Source organism: Delphinapterus leucas, chromosome 9 (genome assembly GCF_059928025.1).
Source record: "Delphinapterus leucas isolate spDelLeu-1000000601 "Yukka" chromosome 9, BTC_Dleu_Yukka2, whole genome shotgun sequence".
Taxonomy (NCBI): Eukaryota; Metazoa; Chordata; class Mammalia; order Artiodactyla; family Monodontidae; genus Delphinapterus; species Delphinapterus leucas.
The window spans coordinates 1,346,415-1,366,639 of NC_143137.1; the positions used below are offsets into that span (position 1 = coordinate 1,346,415).

Below are 20,225 nucleotides of genomic sequence, written 5' to 3' on the forward strand. Positions count from 1 at the left end.
AGCAACCACTGAGGGTTAAATTCTTATTATTTCATATTAAGGATAATTTTTTCTTAAAAGAAAAACTAATAGCAGCTGAATCCTTTCAAAGACTTGCCTTGATTTTGTTTTGTTTTGTTTTCTGGGCTCAGCTCAATAGCAGGCAGTACAAAAAAAAAAATCTTTTTCAAAGAGCAGGAATCTCATTCAGAAACTTGTCTTCAAACAAGTCTGTTCTAAACTCAGAAGATCTTTATAACAACTCAATTTCAAACCTAAAACAATCCTGTTCCAAAAAAGGTGAATTTTTACCCTAATTCTTTAAAAAAACCAACCACAAAAAGCCCTCAATCCTTAATAAAGTAGTAATAAGTCATAAGAAAAAATTCACTACAAAATTTTCATTTAATGATTAAGCAAAATAAAATAGGACCAGGGAAAAAACACCTTATACAGCATTATTATTATTATTATTATTATTTTTCCAGTACGCAGGCCTCTCACTGTTGTGGCCTCTCCTCTTGCGGAGCACAGGCTCTGGATGCACAGGCTCAGTGGCCATGGCGCACGGGCCTAGCCACTCCACGGCATGTGGGATCTTCCCGGACCGAGGCACGAACCCATGTCCCCTGCATCGGCAGGCGGACTCTCAACCACTGCGCCACCAGGGAAGCCCTATACAGCATTATTAAATTCAGACGTTTCTGGGTCCTAAAGATAAGCCTGTCATGAAAATTATGAAATTCTGTATAGGTGCTATAAAATAATGAAATTATCTGATACTGTACACAAAACCTGATAACATACATAATGGAAAGTTTTACTAACAAAGATCCCAGAGTTTAATTAAATACTTAAAAGAAAAACATACATGCTACCATTAATACCCATATCCAGGAAAAGCTTACATAAGAATTACAAGTTTTAAATGGGCAATATAGCTTATTTTTAACTTAGAAAAGATGCAGAAGTGTCAGTCTTTAAGCAAGGATATATTAAAGGGCTCAACAAGTGACCCTAAAAGTTTACTTAGAAATACAGAGATAGGTAATTAAAATAAATTGTGCAAACATATATTACATCAATCTGCACAAATTATAAATGCAGTGATGCATTAGCACTGTATTCAGTGCAATGAAAACATTATCAGTTACTCTCACTGCTACTAATGCTCGTGCTCATAAGTGAAATGTGTTGTAAAATCGGGCAGAACGGGCTGGACAGAGCCTATCGTGCGCTCCTAGGATGAATAAGCAGTCCGTAATTAGCCCATCAGGTTAAGTGCAAGCATTAATGGGCCCTTCCTAAAGTCTAGCTTGACATCTTTCTCCAAACATGGCCAAGAAGAAAGTTCCATTAGCAATATTAATACAAGCTTAGTTGATCATTTTCATTCAATTAACTTCTTTCAATTAAATAGATAGCTTGACAAAAGCAGTGATAAAAGACCTAAAGGGACAGCTGATGACTCGAACTGAACATTAGCGTGCGAGAGGTCGCTAGTATTAAACGGACTGTAAATCTAGCATTCAATTTGGAAAATGCATTTCTTCTGCTCTCACTCCTTTAATGAGCGATTTTAGCTGACTAGATGTGTTTGCTGCAGAAATTTCATGGGAAGTCAAGCACCCTTTTTCTTTTCTTTTTTTCTGCCCCAGTAGTTCTATTCTCAGTGGTGGTGGTTTCCTGCCAACATTCCAGCCACAGTAACTCATAACTTCTCTTTCTGCATGGTTAAAAATGAAGATATTTTAAAATAATTTATATTCAACTTGCATTAAGTTAATGATCTTATTCTACCTTTGTTACTCAATTTCTTAAAAGATTAAATACATAAAATCTGTAAGAGATTTTTTAGTGAAAAATAAAACTGAAAACATTAAAAAAATTTTAACTATACATCACCTTGTCATTGGAAGTACCTGGGGCAATTTATAAAAGATACATGTAACAATGTAAAAAGAAGGCTTTAGAAGGAGGCAAATGTAAAATGAAAATGACTTTTCTTAAAAGTTTTTCAAACTAACAATTATGCCTGAAACAAACCTGTATTTCTATTCTTCTAAAATGAGTCAATACAAAAAAAAATCTGCACATTATTTAACCTCAGTAAACAAAACTATTCATATACTCGTTACCTTAAATAACTGGATCCATCGTTTCTGTTCCATCTGTATACATTGCTGCATTTCAGAATTAGTAGTAACTCCAATACTTTGAAATGCTATAATATATTCTTCTCGAACTTCTGGTTTTGTTTCTGGATAAGCCAACTTGATGATCCCTAAGCATGCATCTCGAAGGCATCGAGACAGCATTATCAGCTCTTCTAAAGTGAAAGGCATCATTGATGATTGTCTCTGACCTACAACTGGAAAACACAAACCAAGTTTCTATCACATTTGGGTTTTTTTTTCATTTCTTAACACACTGAAAGACTTAAAAGGCTTAAAACTTTTCTATCACCTATGAAAATGGACAGGCCATGAGGCCAGCAACAAACCAATTCCTCAAAATTCTTACCTTCTATGGGATCACCGAAGAATTCATTATCATGTATGGAAATCAGTGAATGACTAAACAAGGAGCTGAAAAGGTAAAAGAGTGGGATGATTCTACTAGAATCTTCAAAAGACATAGGAGAACCCCTTGATATCACCTGAAGCAATGGTACCATAGACCTAGAATTGGGAAAAAGGAGAAAGAAACCCACAATGATTTAGTTTGGGAACAAATTAAGACATGACATCAGACAAATATAATCAGGGAAAATAACGTTTACATTAGCAACTAAACTACTTCCAGGGGAGGCAAAGTCATTCTAACAATACAGGTTAACAAATAACATAAATTAAAGAATGAGGACACCAAGCCACCACTCTTTATTAATGTTCCTGCTACTATCTTCAACTGGATAAGCTTAGTAATTTGAGAGCGAACCAGTGGTCCCAAGGTTCACTGGAAGAACAGAGAGTAAGTAACGCCACTCTTAAAGACACACACTTTACTTTTATGCTGAAAACCACCCCCTTTCCCCTCTACAAAGGCAGATGGGTCTGGTCTCATGAAAAATTTATCCAGCCACTTACTTTTAGGAACATTCAAAACAGTTAAATGTTGAGCCCAAATTAGAACCTTCAGGCTGTCTCCCCTTTAGATACTGGGCCTTGTTTCCACCTACCAGCCCCGTAACTGTTACGAGGAGTCCCGAGACCGCCTGGCGCAGCTCTAAAGCGAGCTGGTCTCTTTCCCCTCCCAAGAGCTGCCAGCTATCACGTTTACTTCTCCCTCCTGGTTAAATGCGTTTCCTTCTCTCGCTGAACACTCAGCTCCCAGAGGCTCCCCGTGAGCTCCTCCCCAGCGATAAAGCTCCGCGGCCTCTCCAGTATGTCTGGGCGGTCCTGGGTTCGCAGACCTTGTGGGCAAGATCGATCTCTCATCTTCCTCCATCCGCACCTGCACCTCGAACATCAATTTTCCCCAAACCACAGTTATCTAGGAGGTGACATGTGCTGAGGAGTCATGGCCGCAAATTCCCCAGGGGCCGGTCCACCACTGCCCCAAGTCACATGGGCGAGCAGAGCAGGAGGTGAGGCCTGCCTGAGGCGCTGTCCTCGCTGGGGGCTTTGGTCAGCTCGGATGAGCCACCTGGAGCTCTAGGGTGTCCACAGGGCACAGTTCAGGGGACAGCATGCCACCACCGGGGCTGGAGCGCAGGGCCCGGCTGTGCAGCCTGGGTGCAGCTCCCGCCAAGGAGCAGCACACTCGGGCCAGTGTCCCACGCGGCCCCAGCGCTCAGCACAGAGCACCAAGCTGAGAGAAAGCCATCCATGCAAAGTAAAAGTGCAGTGAGGGCAGACACAGAGGGACAAGCACGCCGTCTTCCCTCCTCGCCAACTTGGGGACCACAGAAAAAGGCTGTGTGCCTGGGGCATCGCACAGCAGTGGCCAAGTCCCAAGAGGACAGAAGCCCCCATCTCCCCCAGGTGGCCCCCACCAAGCCTAGCCCTGTGCCATCCACACAGTAGAACAAAAGGGTAAAGATCATTTGTTTTGCTGATATTGGTAAAACTAATAGTTTGTATCTTTTAGTTCCCTTGTCACTAACAGGAGAAGTACAAAAACAGTGGATAATACTGACAAACACACACTATTTAGGGGGACATGGCACAGGTCGAGTTAAGCAGCTGCAATGTGGAGAAAGTATTTCCTGAATCTAAGGGGACAATAAAGCCGCTTTCAGCTGTGACCCGTCAATAATCCTTGGGTCTAAATTCAGCATTGGCGTCAGTTATGCACATATATGTCAGGACGCATAAAACTCTTACACTGCTTCCCTAAAAAAAGATTAGGGCAGGGCTTCCCTAGTGGCGCAGTGGTTGAGAGTCCGCCTGCCGATGCAGGGGACGTGGGTTTGTGCCCCGGTCCGGGAAGATCCCACATGCCGCGGAGCAGCTGGGCCCGTGAGCCATGGCCGCTGAGCCTGTGCGTCCGGAGCCTGTGCTCCGCAATGGGAGAGGCCACAGCAGTGAGGGGCCCGCGTACAGCAAAAAAAAAAAAAAAAAGATTAGGGCACTTATGCAACATTAGTTTATTTGTTCTCTTTAACCCCCTGTGAGGTAAGCAGAAGGAATCAACCACGTTCACGCCAATGGCAGGAAGCGCGACTGGCAAGAAGGGTCAGCTGTGGCCTGGGGCCTCACCCAGCTGGGACTGGAATGAAACATGTCTCCTGATTCTGCTGACTGCTCCTTCTGCCATCAACACTGACTCAGATACTCCTCTCAACACAGGTCAAAGACTTATGTGCAAATAAAAAGTCCGTAATTTACTGTAATGAAAGGAAAGACACTGATTCGTGACTCGGAGAGTTGGCTGGCTTAGGAGCACCGAAGAGACCTCAGACAAACCCTCACCTCTGTACACACCCTCAGAACAGGGGTTTCCACAGGGGGCCGGGCAACTGCCCCCCTCCCCCTTAAGTGAAAGAGCTTCTCGTCATCTCTAGAAGCTTCTAGTGAATGCATTCTTGCCTTGAAAAGCTTTAAGAGGGCCACTGTAAGTACTACTAACCACTGGAGCCAATGTGAAAAGGAATGGGCAGGATATTCTCAAAACAGGCCCTAGTGAGTTAAAGACAATAACCGAACCACACCAGCCTCACCACACAGGCCCGTGGCAGGGCAAAACACCCTCAGGTTAGGTTTTGGTAAAGGGAGGCCTATCAGAAAACAGAAACCAGCCGCCCAGACGCTCCTTCAGCTTCACCTGCATCCCCATCACCGAGGGGCCCGTGAGGCCACAGCTCCGGGCTTCTAACCCAGGCCCCGAAGCCAAGCCCCAGGGCTGGGGCCGAGAAGTCTACACTTCGACACACTCCTCTCATGAGCCTTACGCTCCCTGAAGCTCAGGAGCCCCAGCTGCGTAAGTCCCGCTAGGAAACCACTGATATTTTCAAGTTACGCCTCACGCCATTTTCAGGAAAATCAGGCATTTCATCTTAATTTTATTCCAATAATAAATATGAGATACACATTAGGAATGTGTTAATACGCTGTAAGCTTCTTGAGGGACCTTATTTTAATAAATTAAATTACAAAGAAATTCATTCTCAAATGAGCTTTTAAGAAATAATGAGTTTTTAAAAATTTGTATACCTTTACTAACTTATAATATTAGTAATTTAATATAATCAATACTATCCCATTTTTTTTTCACACACCATGACTCCATCTCCTCACCAGGAGGCAAATGCCATAGACAAACAGGCAATCATCAGGCAGAGCCCGGGTGGGACCGCTGCTGCTAAGCTGAGACACTTGGAGATCAAGGATAATTTCCCGTCCCAGTGGTCCCCAATCTTTTTTTGCCCTAAACAAAGCTGTCATTCATGAATGCCAAGGCGGGCATAGTCGTAAGTGTTTGAAATACACACACACACACACACACACACACCCCTAGAAACCTTACATCTTAATTTGAAAATCACAGGATATAAAGATATTTTCTAGACCTTCAGTTATCTCTCTCTCCTCTCTACTGCTGCCGCTCACTGTTGAGACGAGAGACATGGCTCCACCCTTCTGCGTTGCCATCAGCTCCCGTGCTGTCATTCAAAACTCCTTTCAGTCATGTAAGATGCATTAAAATTACATGAAAGTAACTCAAAGTTACGCTATGAGTACCCTGCCCTTCCTCTAGCAGTGGGAAGAGGACTGGACCTGGGCTCCTTTGGCACAGGGCTGGCTGGGACCCACCCGAAGGTGCTGAAATGAGACCATCTCGTCCTCCACACACCACAGTGACAAGCTTGAGACCCAAAGAGCGCCACACGTGTACTGTGTCACAGACCAAGGGAGATTGCAGGTGGATGCACAGTGAAATGCTGGACACCCCAAACTCACCCACCAGTAAGGCTTTCTATTTCTTGTCTCAAAAGAATATAAAATTTGTTTGAAAGAGGAAAGGAGGACTTCCCTGCTGGCGCAGTGGTTAAGTATCTGCCTGCCGATGCAGGGGACACGGGTTCGAGCCCTGGTCTGGGAAGATCCCACATGCTGCGGAGCCCCCATGCGCCACAACTACTGAGCCCGTGTGCCTAGAGTCCATGCTCTGCAACAAGAGAAGCCACAGCACTGAGAAGCCTGCGCACCGCAACGAAGGGTAGCTCCCGCTCGCCACAACTAGAGAAAGCCCACACACAGCAACGAAGACCCAACGCAGCCAAAAATAAATAAATAATTATATATATATCTATATATCTATATAAAACGGAAACCCTCTTCTTTCCAAAGGCTGGCCCTAAAACAAAGAAGTGCTTTCCTTCCCAGGACAGGCTGGTTCACGGCTGCAGGCAATACGGTGCTGGCTGTGATCTCCACCGCGTGCAAGTGCACTTTAGAAGCTGAGTCTCCAGTGAACTGAGTTACACACTTCTTTTCACACTACAGTACAGAAGGATTGGCTCAGACCCCAGACAGGAGAAATTCATCATGGTAATGGCCTCTGTCCATTTACCGTGAAGGATTTTTGAATATTAAATTCTCTACATATTATGCATTCAATAAATATGTATATTAAAGATTCTAGCTTTCAAGTTACACGATTCACATAAAAAATCAAATTATTTCAACAAAAAGGTTTAGAAACCAATTTCTACGATACTTTATATGTTTTAATGTTTGTATTGGTGGTAAATTTGCTTCAAATCTATATTTTCACTATCAAAAGCAGGGAAAAGACATATCAAGCAAAGAAATTTCAAGTTTCTGATTTTCAAAACATGACTAGTTTTGTTTTCGTTTTCTTTTGGCTGTGCCACGCAGCACGCGGGATCTTAGTTCCCAACCAGGGATTGAACCCATACCACCTGCAGAGGAGTCTTAACCACTGGGCCATCACGGAAGTCCCGACTAGGATTTTTAAAACAAATTTACCCTCAGATAAAGCCATACTCTTAATAATATACACAGATAAACAACTGTAAAGTTAGGCATTAATTTTTTCACTTTGTGAGACTGAGACCATCTAGAATTTTTCTTCTAATATGAAATAAGCTAAGTATAAGTAGTACTTAAAAATACCTTCTTACAGTGCTTTTTATTAGATCGCCACTTTCCATGTCCTTAAGCTCAATTTCTAAGTCTGTATAACACATACCCTGTGATCATCCGTGTTGTCATAGAAGATATGAGAAACCAAAGGTGTCTCAGAAACCTGGCATTGAAGGCTAAACTGTAGAGAAGCCTAAAAAGGAACAGGGGAAATAAGAAAGAGTTAGCAAATATTCATTCAATATACTTCAAAAAGAAGAAAGCTATAAACTGAAGATAATGTACAATTTAGAAAATACCTGTATTAACACCACAAATCACTTCCTTCCTACAGCAGGCTGCTTAAGGAGTACAAATGAGAACTAGTCCGTGCACCCCAACTGTGAGAGCCACTGTCTACTGTTAACGGAGCTAAGCTGGCCCTGAGCTGTGCCTATGAGACCAACCCCAAAGAGAACCGGACGGGCCGTTTTAAAGCACAAGTTGAGTTTGCTGCCCCTCTGAGTACGTATCGTAACACATTACTACATCACAATATTATGTATTATTAATATTATTACTACCAATACACATTAAAATTTTAGAAATATTTTAATAATCTTTATATTAAATAATTTTAAAATATTTTAATATTTAACTGATTTTAACATCCCCCCTTTAAAACAAACACAAAAATGTGTTTACTAACATCTCAAAACTAATTTAAATCTAAAAATATATTTTAAAGGCTTTAAAGACCCCTCCTGTATAATATCAATTTGATTAAAAAGGCTAAGGAACTTTGTGGGTAACCAAGTTTAACTTTAAATTAGCTTTACTTAGTATACTGCAGTTTTGTAATAGGATATAATTTTTAGTCACAAAGTTATAATCAGGAGAAAAAACCTGCGTAAAACATTTTTACACTCTTTTTTAAAGAGGGTACTATCTAGTATAATTTTAGAAGGGCAGGAGTCAAAAATCAAATTTCAAACTTATGAGACTAAATCACAGTAAAAAAGGTTTAGGATGGTAGGAAAATACGGTTTTAAGAAAGGGATGTGATCTTACTTTAGAACCATCTCAGAAGAACAAGAAGGTAGAAGGGCGAAGACAACGTTGATTAGCGAGCAGGACTAAAGAGCACAAAAGCTTTCACTGTGGTGTTAGAGAATGCACAAGGAGCGATCCTGGAATGCAAACCTGAAGATGAAAGTGTTCTGAGGACAGAATCCCGTGTTTTTAATACCCATATATCATCTAGTCCTATCTACTTTTTATGGGATGTCTGACCCCCAAAGTTGTCACGTAGCAGCCCCCAGGCTCCTGAGGAGCTAGAAGAGAGCTCCTCTGTCTCCTCAACAGTGCGACCACCAGCCCTGGGGTCTCCTGAGACCACCCCCAGGTCCTTTCCTGAGAAATGGCCATGAATAGTAACTGGACGATCTGACTAAATAAAAGCACTATGCAGTGTGTATCCACGATTCTCTATGGAGTTAATTACCACAGTTACTGTAAGCTGTACTGAGTATAATACAAAATATTTTAATAGACTAAATTTTGCAAAAAGTGTATTAATTTAAATGCCCATAGTGGAAGAGAAAGGAATAGGGTTTAAATAAATAAGTCACTCTTCAATATAAAAGCCTCGAATTTAATTGCTTATTTTCCTGCATTCCATCAAAAACACCAGATACGTTCTTCAGCGTTAGCAATTTCTGAGTCTACAACAGTGATTATGGTTTTTAAACTGGTTTTTAAAAATCCAATCCAATTTCAGTGTGGTGCATTTTGAGATGTTCAAATGGCATTAAAAGCATAATCATTTAAAAAATAGTGGAAGCATAAAAGAATATGTGAAATTTACCCAGAATCATGAATCTTAGGCTAGAAAGAATCTATTAGATCATTTAGCCCAACCACTCTTCAAGTGTCATGTAGACCAAAAGCAACCTGTTTTTACGAGAAAACGAGGGGATTGTGCTACATGAATCCTAAGGTCTTTTCCAGCTTAAAAATATGATGATTCTACAAAAGTGAGTTATGTTTGTCACAAGTACATACTTAATAAATGGTAACAACACTATACTAATTCATTAGGTTGAGAAATTAAAAATTACTGGAATAACAAAAAATGGTAAGAACACAATAAGTCATAGGAGATCAATTAAATAAACCATGGAAAACAGAATAAAAACAAAGCTATAAAAAACATGAACATTCAACATGTTTTTGAACAACATGTTTTTCAACAACATGTTTTGAACAACATTCAACAAGGAATTCTGGAAGGTAATATCTGCTTGCCTTCTTTCTCTTTAAGAAGTTACGGGCTTTTAAGAGAGTGTACTATCTAGTATAATTTCACTGACACGATTTCTTAAATTTGTGTTGAATATAAATACTAACACTTGGCACCTCAGAGGTCTGAGGAACAACGTACTGTAAGTAGGTGTTTCCTTTGCTCTTTTTTCTTTAACAACAACAACACAGGGAAAAGATCTTTAGCAACATTTCATCCCATCTTCCCAAAAATAATCAGTTAATACCTTGGAATAAACCATCCAGACACGGTGGACAGATGTAAACAAAAATGGGTTCTCCCAATACATTCTCTTACAAGACAGTTTTTCACCTACAATTGTAACTAACATCTTTCCACATGAATACATATACATATTTCTGAAACATTATTTTAATGGCTACACATTTCATAAGTTATATTTCAAGTTAATTTTTTTCAAGTTAATTTTGAAACAACTACAGTTCCTAAATTAATCACTCAATAGGCAATAATAAAACAAATTATTAAACCTTTTTTATAAATTAATAAAGGTTATTTGGGACTTTACTGCTAAAAGGTAAGGAAGTGTTCTTTACATATACTGGGATATATTAAAAATTACCCATTAAGCTTTATTTAGCTGAGACAACCCCATGAGTTAATTAGTAAAGGACTATTCAAGTTATTAAAGAGAACACAGTGGAAGACTCCCGCTCACACACAGGCAGTAAAGGTCATGACAGCAAGGCATTCTCAGAGACTTCCTCTGTATGTAAAGGTGTCACAGGTAAGAGAAATACGACAAGTCACCCACCCAAAGACCATTCTGCTCTTGCCGCACACAAGTGCAAACGTGATACTTTGTGTTTTCCTGCTGAAAGTATCACTTTTTTGGCAAAAGCAATATTAAAATACACATATAAATTTCACCTGTGAATAATGCAAGACTAAAAGTAAGCTCCAAATTGCCTTACTGATAATAAAAATTTTAAGACGTATTTCAGCTTGAAGCAACCTAAGGCATATTTTCTTCACAAACTAGGAATTAAGAGCGGAAGATAAGCTTCAGACATAAAGCTGTGTTAAACTAACATCCCAGTGCTGAAACCATGACCAGGGTAAACAGACAGTTCCCTTTCCCCTGATAATTAATTTTCTTTAATTTTAAGATGAACCGATTCAAAAAATGTACCTTCCCTCATATTAGCTTAAATTAAAATGGGAGAAAGTAGCATTCATCACCTTAGATGCCTTCCTTGATATTCCCTTCCCTTTTACTTCTTTCAAGAAAACTTTAAAAAACTTTTAAACAGCCTGTGTGTATGTAATGCTTTTTCCAAGTTCACTTGTATTTCCTGTGGACTGTCATCCTCAAATGCTTAGAAAATTCTTAGAAGTTTCAAAACTCACTACAAATTATATTCCTAAATTTGACTAAAGCAGGCCTACTTTATTAATTTGATGCCTCTAACAATAACTATTGCCAATTCATTTATAATCTATATGATTTCAAGATAGGCAATAATAAAATCATTGTGTTGAAATGTCAAAAAGCTCACAAATTTTATCTGACTTTCGTAAGAATGCAAATTATAACAGCTGCTTAAATCTATTGTTTATACCAAAAATATCACTGATAATAAAAGCAAGCATGAAACCACAGGCAAAAATAATAATAATAGTTTCTCTGTAGGTACATTCTCAGTATTTTTTCTTAAATACTATAAAAATTTGTTTACAAAAACATGAACAGTATGTAGTACTCCTGGAATACCCATGTAACACAAATTTGCATTTTTCTCCGCTGAAGTCATTTGCACAATCATTCTATCTCAAATTATTAAAGATATGAACTTACAAACAAAGAGGTAAGGGGGTACTCATTATCACATTTACTTAATAGTGCTTAGAAAACAGATGAGGAAGCGGCTATACCCCCCAGGGCACACAACTGTCCAAATCACAAAGATTAATAACACAAGACACAATTAAACTGGCTCATTCTATTAATTTTCGGTAGAAAAATCAAGCACCTGATACAATAAAACTGATTCTGATGGCTTACCATATGAGGTATAAACAAGAGAACTAGAGGAAAATTGTAACACCAACCTTTCTGATCCTTAAAACACTACCTTTAAAATTCCATTTCAAAGTCTCTAGATGTTAATGAAACAGAAGAGCCAAGCCCCAAAGAATAGCTCATCCACCCACCTGAAGTGTAAACGCAAACTCCTTAAAATCAACTTTTAAGGGAGTACCTACCGTAAAATGAAAATTTCACTAGAAGCTGTGATTACAGGCGAAATCTCAGGATATAAACTCAGGAGGGTTTCTGAAAGATGATCACCTGTGCATGACTCTAAGAGACAATTCAGCCAAGAAAAGACAAGGAGGAGGGCAGAGGCACTCTGGACAGACACCAGCACAGGCAAAAGGAGAGAGGCATGAAATACCTTGGAGGCATAAAAAATAGCAAGAAAATGAAAGTAATGAAGCGTGGCTGGGGCAAAAAGCCCTAATTTTATGGCTAGAAACGGAGTCAGAGGGGTAACCAAACACTGGATTAGGAGAGGGCACTGCACAGCACCAGGCAAGGAGATGCGAGTGTTGTCCCGAGCCAAAGGGATTCAAGCAAGAGGATGAAATAACGTGGGTTATATTTCTGACAATTCAGTCTGGCAACACAACACAAAGTACGCAGCACTCACATACCATGGTGACAATGCATACAGGGAACTACGGAGAGAGCCTAAACTCTCAGGCAACGCTGTCCACCAGAACTTTCTGTGATGGTGGAACTGGTCCACACTGTGCTATCCAATGTGGCAGCCACGGGCCACACATGCCTACTGGGCACTTGAAATGTGGCTGGTGTGACTGAGGAACTGGGTTTGTCCCTTTATGTAATTTTAGTTAATTTAAAGTGACACTGCAGGCCCAGTGTGACCCCCAGGTTTAGGGGAAAGATGCTGAGTTCAATTTCAGGCAGCAGGAAAGGAGCGTGAGGACGGCCCCTGCTAATCAGTGGCTGAATGGGAGTCTGGAGCTCCGGGAAGCAGGTGAAGCCGCCTGTGTGGACGAGATCACCCAGAGAATCCACTGAGCAGAAAGGAACTGAGGAACTGAACAGGAAGAGAAGTCTAAGGGCTAGGAAACTCTGTAACAGAGACAAAGAAGAACCCACAGAAAGCACTGAGAAGGAGAAGCCTGCGACGACAAGGAAATTCTCGAGAATCCCGTGGCTTAAGCAAAAGGGCTTCAAGAAGAGGAACGAGGACGAGGGGCAGACAGGCGCAGGGGCACTGGCAGCAGCGGGAGGCCCCCAGGGGACCGGGCGGCAGCGCGCAGCGAGTGAGGCCCTCGTCCAGCGTGGGCAACACTTCCTAACAGCACGGATCCGCCCAACACAACACCAGAGCCCTGCCCGCTAAGCCTGATTCCGAGTCAGCCAGGGGTAAAGCTGAGCGCCTGCCCACAGGCTGTCCTCAAGGGTCTACTTAAATATCCCGCTTTCTAGGCTTAGTTCTCTAGATACTGGGACAGTGCCTGCCTTTTTCTCCCCTCCCACAATACAACCAGTTAATATTTATTCATATTTAAAATTAGTGAATATGAATTTTAAATCCAAAAATTTATTCAGATTTCCAAGTTCAATGGTAAGATTTACAAATTTTCTTTCATAAAAGGAGATGGCAGTCCATTGTTTAATTTTTAAAAATTAAAATAATTCACATAATCCAAAGCTCAAACCATATTAAAAAGTACATGGTTCAAAGTCCACCCTCTCCTCCTCCCTCAACCTCCCCAGCAGAACCAGACGTGTGAGTAATCGCTGCTATGAATTTCTTGTGAACGCTTCCAAGTTTCTTTATGCAAATACACATTCTTACTTTTTCCACCTTTCAGACACAAGAGATAGTTATTCACTGCTCTATATCTTCCTTTTTTTTACTTAAACATATATCTTAGAAATCTTTCCATATCAATGTAGGAAGGGCCTCCAAATTCCTTTATACATCCTGACAATCAATGTTAAACAGAAATTAAAACCTCAAATCCCAACCCTGAAAATAAGAGGGACTAATATGAGCCTGGGAAGAGTTGAGAGTGAGCTATCAGCCTAGGAATTTACTAACCATCTTCTAAACACCTTAAGAAAAGTTCCAAGTAGTTAAAATCTACAACAGTTAAAATAAGCCTATTTGCTCTTTTATGAGCTATGAAAAACATTCTAAATACTCAAAACCTAATATATTTAGGCCATAAATAAAATTCCTGGAGTACTTTCTTAGAGGAAATAGGTGCTGTACTCATAAAATCAAGGCTACATATAAAGCTCCTTTACCATTAAACACCTTTTGGAAGCGGTTCACTGGTAAACCCCAGACCAGGGCAGCGATGCATCAAACCCAGTCATTACTACCCAAAGCAATGGACTTTGTGCTCCAATAAAAGCAAGGGGCCTAGTTCAGCTGCAAGATCCTCAGATCTCACATCCTGCTCTGACGCAATTAGCCCACAGAGAGCTAATCACCTAATCCCGGGCTCGCAGTTTCCCTGGCATCTTGCTGCGTCCGACACTAATAAACACCAGTGAGCGAGGACAGCACCTAATTAGTTGGCTGCATTAGTGTTTACAAGGCAGCTGCAGGTGATGAGTTCCCTGCATACAGCTCGTTTCAAAGAACGCTTTCCTAGCAAAAGAAACAGCTCTTTTCATGTTACGGGACAGCGTTTTACAAACAGAGGGGACTCTGTCTGGTCACACAGGACTCAGGCACCCACGCGCCTCGCAGAGGGTGGCCCCTCAGTTCCTAGTGGAACCACTACACTCGTCTCACTGCGCTCCTCTGAGCATTGTTCTGTTAAATTCTACGAAACTGCTCAACTGTCACTCAAAACAGAGGGAAAAATATCAATAGTTTAAGGTTACTGTCACATTCATCAGCCACATTTAAATTCCTATGTTTCTTGTCCCTCTCAAGAGTTCATTTCAAAGTTTTGAGCAACAAAAATTTTTCAGGTACCAAAGTAAACTGTCAAGGGCACTCTGACAAAAAGAGTGCTATGAAAAAGCCTAGAGAGACAAGTAATATGTTGGTTCTATCATCCAGGCACGAGTCAGACTTTTTAAAGGGGTGGCCAGGACTAAGCTCCCCTCACCCCAGACAGCACACAAGAGGACCTTCCTGGATTGGTTAACATGTCAAAGACCAGGGAAAGGACTTAAACAGTATTAGCTGGTTCAGAAAAGAAAAAACAAACGAACGTTCATTTTCCATGACACTGGCTGGAGGGAGCGGATGGCCAGCAGAGGGAGGAGAGCCCGCAGGGGACCGAGGCACCCACGCCCAGGAGACTTGCCTGGCCTTGGGTACCATGACTCGGTGCTGCACCATGAGTGTATGGCAGATGGCCGCCATCAGCGTGAAGGCCTCCTCGCTGGCTGAGTCCCTCCAGACCAGGTTTAACAGGGTGTTGGTCTGCTGTTTCGTATCCAACTTTTTCAGACATTCCTCGGTTATGTACGGTACTGACAGTCTACCATCCTCCTAAAACACACCAGATGGGTTAGTCTGAGTTAACCATGTTCTATTAGAACTCCGCTCAACACTACAAAGATAATGTAAAATCTTACTTTCCTTCAACTGAAAACATAAGAAAGGTGTTACCTAAAAATTATCCACATCACAACGAACATATCAGTATCTCTACCAAGTCCCCCGTGAAAGTAAGCTGAAATCCTCTGGAGACCCAAAGTCATTACCCATGGTAGGTGCCAATTTTGCCCAGCATGACAACACAGAGCTGTGAACACTCAGTCTGTGCTTTAATGTGACAGTATGTTTAGTCCTTACAATTTAAGAAAAATTTAATTCATATTTTTCAGATTGTATACTAAGCACACATGTGTGAAAATGTATTACCATCTGATAAAACTTTCATTTTAAATTATCTGAGATACCACAGTTTAAGCCAACTAGGCGGAATATTAAAGAACTTAAAAAGCATCAAATGAAATACACAGACCTGTTATTTTACAACTTAGCGTCCCTAGAATATCTGACTCACCGACTAAAAGCTGAGCTAATACTCGATGCAGTTTACCTATTTGGGATATTAACCAAAGATACTTACTTTTTTCATATATGTACATATATATGAGTATATAAAAATGACTATATATACAACACTGGGTGTTACTGACTGTACTGTTTGGAAACCTGGGTGAATATAACTTATGTAACTTATAACAATCTACCAAATAAAACACAGTATTAGAGATGTAATTAGATATAATGTATTATATTATATATTATATTATATTATATCTAATGTATAGATGTAATTAGATATAATGTAGAGATGTATCTTATATATATATCTTCACTTAAGATACAAATCGCACTTTGTACAGGCACACCTTGGAGATACTGCAGGTTTGGTTCCAGACCACAATAAAGCAAACGTCGAAATAAAGTAATTCACATGAATTTCTTGGTTTCCCAGTGCATATGAAAGTTATGTTTACACTCTGTCGTAGCCTATTAAATACATAATGCAATAGCATTCCGTCTTTTAAAAAAACAATGTACATACCTTAATTTAAAAATGCTTTATTGCTAAAAAATGCTAACCATCACCTGACAACAAACAACTGCCAAAAACCTTCAACGTGTAAAAAATGGAACATCTGAGAAGTGCAATAAAATGAGGTATGCCTATACAAATAAAATTTAAATTTCACAGATTCTCTAGAAGGTTAAGTATTAACAAACTGTCTTCTAAAAACAGAAGTTTTATCTACATCTCATCTATAGGATCCCACTTCTTTTGACCATACAATAAAATTCACACTTTTTGGTGTGCAGTTCTGAGTTTTGACAGATGCAAGAGTTCCAGCACCCACCAAAACTCTGTTTTGTTTCTTTGTAATCAACCCTGTCCTGGTCTAAGCCCTGGCAACCACTCATCTGTTTCCCCCTGTCCTCCTGTTATGGCTTTTTCATCTCTGCTAAGGGAGCCCTGTGCCCTTTCACTCGACCCCCCCAACTCCCACCCCACACAGCACGAGTCACTCTCAAGTGTACTGCTCCTGGGACTAGACTCGGCTCAGCATTAACCAAAGAGAAATTTCCTAACCCCCCAAAAAAATATATCTAAAACCTAGTACAGCCACACCTCAAGCCATTTCCATTGTATAATTAAGAGAAAAAGACGTCAGTGGCAGACAAATTGTGCGTATAAGCGACATAAAGCTTTTTATTCCTTGAAAATGCACAGTAAACAACGCTCGGTGAGAAGTGGGAGATAATATGTGACACTGTTCGTAAAATGAATTTAAAAACCAATCATAGTATTTATCATCTATAAAATTTGCGAAAATTGACAAAAGATGTTGTGTGCTGTTCACAAGACAGGGTAAGAAGAAACTTAACCTTATTTTTTCTTTTAGGGGCTGAGGAGAAGGAGGAAAGGGACTGACTGTTAATGGATTTGGGGTTTCTCTGTGGAGTGATGAAGATGCTCTAAAATTAGACAGTGGTGATGGCTGCACAGTTATGTTACTATACTGAAAAGTCACTGAATTGTATATTACTCTAAAAGGGTGAATTTTGGAACTTCCCTGGCATCCCAGTGGTTAGGACTCTGCACTTCCACTGCAGGGGGCATGGGTTCAATTCCCGGTTGGGGAACTAAGATGCCACATGCCATGCAGCCAAAAAAAAAAACAACAATATTTTTTAAAATAAATAGATAAAAATAAAAATATATTTAAAAAATAAAAATAAAAGGGTGAATTTTATGGTGAAGTGTATCTCAATAAAGTTATTTTTTAAAAATTCTTTACAAAAAGAAAAAGTAGAACAGCGCCTGACACACAGTAGGTGCGCTTCCTGAGAACTATAGCAGCTTAACCCTTTAACCCAATCATTTCACTCCTAGGAACTATGTCCTAGTAATGATCGAACTAATATACAGGATGACCTATTTTACATTAAAAAGCCAAACACAAAACCATGTGTCTCCACATAACCTTGTACAGACGTAAGGAAAAGGTATGGAAGAGCTCGTGTCCAATCATGAGGATGGCTCTCTCTGGGGAAGGGCACGATGGCAGTGTAGGTGAGGGGCCCTTATCTCTACAGCTGAAGGTTTTACAATAAGAATGTCTTGATGTATTACTTATATAACTAGAAATAAGGACGGACACAAGCTTTTGACTTCCGACGTCAACATGAAGCTGGGCTCGGACGCACAGGGCCCGGGAGCTTACTGGAGCACTTGTCTGCGTGTCTGTCTCTCCACTCTCGTCTTCAGAGTCGCTGGCTGAATCCTGACAGCTTGTGTTGGCAGGTGAAACCGGCAACCGAGAAAGGAGGGTCTGGAGGACGCTCAAATACACTAGCAGTCCCTCCTCAGACAGGGTCCCTTTGTAAAACAACCAGTTACAACCGTTAATTAAAAGGGATCAAAAAGAAACTGGAAAACTCAGGTTCACATTTTTCCTGTACTCAGGGAGGCATTTCTGACCAGGACTTATATAGATGTGTGCATTAAAATATACTAGAGGAAGATACCAAAATTCTACAATAGGCACATGAGCAGTTTAGCATGAATGGGGAAAACATCCCCGCATTCCCAGGAGTTCTCCCGTTCAACTCAAAAATTCTTCTTAATCTGTGTGGCCTTATAATATGTATTTAAAGCAGACTTTTTCATTGTGCCTGGAAACCTTCCCCAGGGACACTGCCCAGGCCACAGTCCTTCAGCAAATACACCCTTCCAGAAATCCCTACCCCAGAGGCCACCTCGACAACGGGACACCCGCCACCACACCCCGTGCTCTTACGCGCTAATACCACCTCCATGTGAGTTCGCGTAAGACACATCTTGCATTTCATACCCAAATAATTTTCACCAACAGTTAAAACAAAGTAGAAGAGCCACGGCGCTCCACCACTGGTCTTGGAGCGTGGACCCTCTATGGACAACAGTGCATTCAGGAAGGGCTCATAGGGGAAGACGGTCTGCACGTCGGCCAAGGCAGGAATGACAAAGTGGAAGACCTGCTCCGTGAAGGGGGCTGCCAGGACCTCCTTCGTGAAGGCTGTGAAAACTTGTTGCCTTAAAAAGAAAAATGGAAGCTTTTAATAAAACCAAAACACACTGTTCACAAAATCATTGATTCAAATCACTGGTCACAAAGTACCTTCCTAATAATGTTAAGCTTTCAGCGTCAACTAGATTCCCCTGAACTTCATGTTGTGTCTTTCCTATAAAAAACACTCGGCCGTGTTTTTGCTAACTTTTGATAGCTACTAGAGAGCAAGAAAATAACCAGGTCATCAGAATTATAAATTTATGTTAGGGTGCAGGACAGACAGAAAAAGTACATTTTTCTTTAAACTGAGTCACACTAATAAAGCAAAAATTTGACTTTCAAGTCTATATTTAACAGGGCATCCTATGTCAAAGTTATTGTTGGATACATACGATCTTGTGAAATTACAAAATCAATAAATTGATTCCATTCTCACCTTGCACCTTCTGGACAGGAGTTGTAAGTAAAGTGCAATGGTTTTAAAACATTCTCTAGCAAAATTTTTGCTATAGGAACTCGAGATAAATCAGAATATTCAATACTTGATGGAAGCTTGCTGTTAATTAACAAATAGAGAGATCTATAATACCCTAAAAGAAAAGAAAAACATATTTATAATTTGTTATCAATTCATACCTTTTCTTATAAGGAGGGGAAAAAAAACTTGTCAATTTTTAAATGCTTTTTACAAATCTCCACAGGTGCAACTTCAAGCTAATTTTTCTTCACGTTTTCATTAAGAAAACCTCCAGGCACCCACGAAGCTTGAAGTGATGCATAAAGTCCACGTACCCACTACCCAGCACCAACAATTATCAAGTACAGCCAGTCGTCTACGCCTCCACTCATTTGGAAGCAAATCCAAGAAATAATTATCTCAGTATATCATCAAAGGACTTTATTTTTCTTAAAACTACCATCATCACAGCTAAAATAAATTAGTAATAATTCTTCAATACCACAAATACCTATCACTGTTCAAGTCTCCAACTGACTCACGTTATAAATTTTATTTAACTAGTTTGCCTGCATCAGGATCCAAGTAAATCCCATACACTGTGATTTTTAAAATGTCTCTTAAGCATCCTTCAAGTAATTAAGTCGTTCTGTGGTTTTTTAAACAATATCACGTTGAACCCAGGACTTTAACCCCGGGGTAGACTTGCACCCGTCGCAGCTGTTCTCCTTGCTGATACTCGTGATCATCATCGTACTGCTGATGGGCTGCAGTCAGGTGAGCATCTCTGCTCCCTGATGCGACAAGATGGCCCAGTCTCACCTTCCCATCTCCCAATCAGGACCAGGGACTCTTAAATCCCTT

The 20,225-nt window shown here is 40.5% G+C and overlaps 1 protein-coding gene across 5 annotated transcripts in view; it reads right to left on the reverse strand.

The window, feature by feature from the left end:
• The window catches only part of UBE3C (ubiquitin protein ligase E3C), a 121,427-nt gene that overhangs the window by 58,928 nt on the left and 42,274 nt on the right, over window positions 1-20,225 (reverse strand). For 4 of the 5 annotated variants that reach the window (XM_089917108.1, XM_022576519.3, XM_089917107.1 and 1 more), the window contains exons 7-13: window positions 19,341-19,494; window positions 18,653-18,927; window positions 18,077-18,231; window positions 15,163-15,350; window positions 7,639-7,725; window positions 2,503-2,660; window positions 2,118-2,350 (exon numbers count right to left, since the gene is read on the reverse strand). In XM_089917108.1, coding sequence (XP_089773234.1) covers window positions 2,118-2,350; window positions 2,503-2,660; window positions 7,639-7,725; window positions 15,163-15,350; window positions 18,077-18,231; window positions 18,653-18,927; window positions 19,341-19,494 — 1,250 coding nt within the window. The remainder of the gene's footprint in view (window positions 1-2,117; window positions 2,351-2,502; window positions 2,661-7,638; window positions 7,726-15,162; window positions 15,351-18,076; window positions 18,232-18,652; window positions 18,928-19,340; window positions 19,495-20,225) is intronic. The other variant, XM_022576527.3, reaches the window with a different exon arrangement.